Source organism: the organism of the source record quoted next, unplaced genomic scaffold (assembly GCF_019419815.1).
Source record: "Pyrus x bretschneideri cultivar Hongxiangsu unplaced genomic scaffold, Pyrus_bretschneideri_v1 Contig2, whole genome shotgun sequence".
Classification (NCBI taxonomy): Eukaryota; Viridiplantae; Streptophyta; class Magnoliopsida; order Rosales; family Rosaceae; genus Pyrus; species Pyrus x bretschneideri.
This window is the reverse complement of record NW_025999501.1, coordinates 4,289,302-4,291,575: the sequence shown is the minus strand read 5'-3', so window position 1 is coordinate 4,291,575 and position 2,274 is coordinate 4,289,302. Positions and strand designations below refer to the sequence as shown.

Here is a 2,274-nt window from a genome sequence, read left to right as displayed (position 1 = left end):
CTCAATGGGCTAAGACTTTGTTGTTGTAATCGTGTCATATTTAATATTATAGAGATGAGTCACATAAATATAGCATTAGTTTGCATGCATGTACCATTATTTTGAGGGTGAAGTACGGATTTAGTTCTTAAATTATTACTTGAGTGAAAATTAAGTTGCTAAACTATTTTTTAGAAAATCAATCCTTAAACGAATTAAAATATGCCAATTACATGCCTAATATTAGATTCAGAACTATTATATTCAATTTTTTGCCAATTTTTGTGTATCACATGCGAGTTACATGACATTTGATAAAAATTTGGATAGAATAGTTTTGAATATAATAGTAGAGATGAAATTAGCAGTTTTTAATGAATTTAAGAACTTATTTTACCAAACCAAAAAAAAAAAGTTTAGGAACTAATTTTTTCTAAGGTAATTATTCAAGGACTAAAATGGCACATTGCTCTTAATTCTGCAGACAACAACTGGATTCTGTATTTGATGTTATTATGCTGTATAAAATAGATCCAATCTCCTTTTTTCATAAATCAGAATTTCAAATAAATTGTCACTTTCCATGTCAAGAAACAAGAACTGAAGCACCTTCACCTTATTGAGAGGTACATAAGAAATCTCTATATTACAGTACAAATATCTCATACAATTAAACAAAATTTACAGAGGAACAACTGAAATTTTGCTCCACTTACGTCTCAAAGACCTTTTCATCAAAACAGGCCTTATATGTAGAAATTGCCTAATTGGAGGATGACGCTTTCGAGCAAGGTCCGAATGGAATTTCTCAGCATTCTGCAGTCTGATGACCAACTTTTTTGGAGCCAATGAGGAAATAATTGAAATGGACCTTCTTTCAAGAATCCAATTTCCTTTGGAATTTATTTCCTGTTTTGTTATATTTTCATGATCAAATTGGTGGTCTTCACCTTCATCATCCACCCCAGCTCTGTTTTCGAAAACATCTTGATATCCCACTTGATTATTTGCACCTATTTCACCTTCACTCTCAGTGTTCTCCATCTGGGATTCTCCATTTGTGTCTGAGGAAGCACTGATCACAGTCTCGCTCACAATATTAGCACGGCATAGCGGGCAATTCGTGTGAGACCTCAACCAAGTGTCAATACAAGGAATGTGAAAAGCATGATTGCACTTTGGCAATAGTCTTAGAGTGTCATCTTCTTGAAACTCAGTCAAACAAACCGAACATTCGGTACCTTCGATCAAGCCCTCGTCTTTCCTGTACTTACAAACTGAAATTGAATTTATGATCGACTGTTGTAAACCAACGGTGGAGATGAACCAGATCGGATGGTCTACTTGATCTGCAAGTAACTCTTGATCCGTGCCGCTAGATTGAGAGGGCGAAGATCCATTAGTTCTGTGACTGCACCAACTTGTGCAAGACTTCACCACAATAAGATAGTACCCAATAAGAAGAAAAAAACTGGCTAGCAAAGAGACTAAGAGCACCACATAAGGTGAGATATGGATGTTTTGGTTGCTTTCATCGATAACCAGAATTGGTGGTGGTGGTGGTGTATAATAATCAGCATAAGGGTAACATTCGTACGTGCAATCGGGGCCGCAAAAGTAAGGACATTCAGTTTGGTTTGTGGAAATTGGTGCAGATGGGAAGAGCTTTCTGTGTTTGATGACTGCCATTAAAGAGGGTGTATTATTGAGGAAATTCATGAAGCTTGAGAGGATTGGAAAAGAAGATGAGAGGTATAGAGGGAGTGAGGTGGGGTGTCAGTTTTCTTGTGTGAATTAGAAGAGAAGAAATGAAATTAGACATCTCTGTCAAGGTTTAGTGGAAGGGGAGGGGGTATTATTGCTGGGGTTGGTATTATTTGGGGCAAGTCAGGAAAGTCCATGCCTCTATGACTCTGCATGGATTTACCTGTTCCTTGGCTATAACTAATAATTTATTACTGCGTTTTCGTATACGTTTTCCTCTGCCCTACAAAAGATAAGTTGGTTGGTTCTATTATTGTATATGATAATCATTCTTCTTAGGCAAATTGGTTGCAAGCCACTTAATACTAGTGTCTATTGGTTTTTCTCTCCAGTTGTAATTAAGAGGTCTTAAATTTGACTTCATGAATGACGAATTCGATACCGAATTATTATACCTGATCCATATTGTGTGGCTTGACCTACACCCTCACCTTTATCTTTTTATAAAAGAAAAAAATTAGTTGCAAATTGAAGGCTCAAAGCAATACCGAAGAAAAAAACCTAGCTCTGCTAGTGTGGGAGCAAGTAGAC

At 36.4% G+C, this 2,274-nt stretch overlaps 1 protein-coding gene across 1 annotated transcript; it reads right to left on the bottom strand.

Annotated features, from left to right (window-relative positions):
- Positions 1 to 498: 498 nt before the first annotated feature.
- On the bottom strand, positions 499 to 1,818 carry LOC103962447 (RING-H2 finger protein ATL54-like). The gene has a single exon (XM_009375148.2). It carries the CDS (start codon positions 1,696 to 1,698, stop codon positions 661 to 663), a length of 1,038 nt encoding a protein of 345 aa, XP_009373423.2. The 5' UTR covers positions 1,699 to 1,818; the 3' UTR covers positions 499 to 660.
- Between the last annotated feature and the right edge of the window lie 456 nt (positions 1,819 to 2,274).

What these genes read in the sequence shown, in the direction of transcription:
- LOC103962447 (XM_009375148.2), bottom strand. Translation starts at nt 1,698, where the DNA reads ATGAATTTCCTCAATAATACACCCTCTTTAATGGCAGTCATCAAACAC.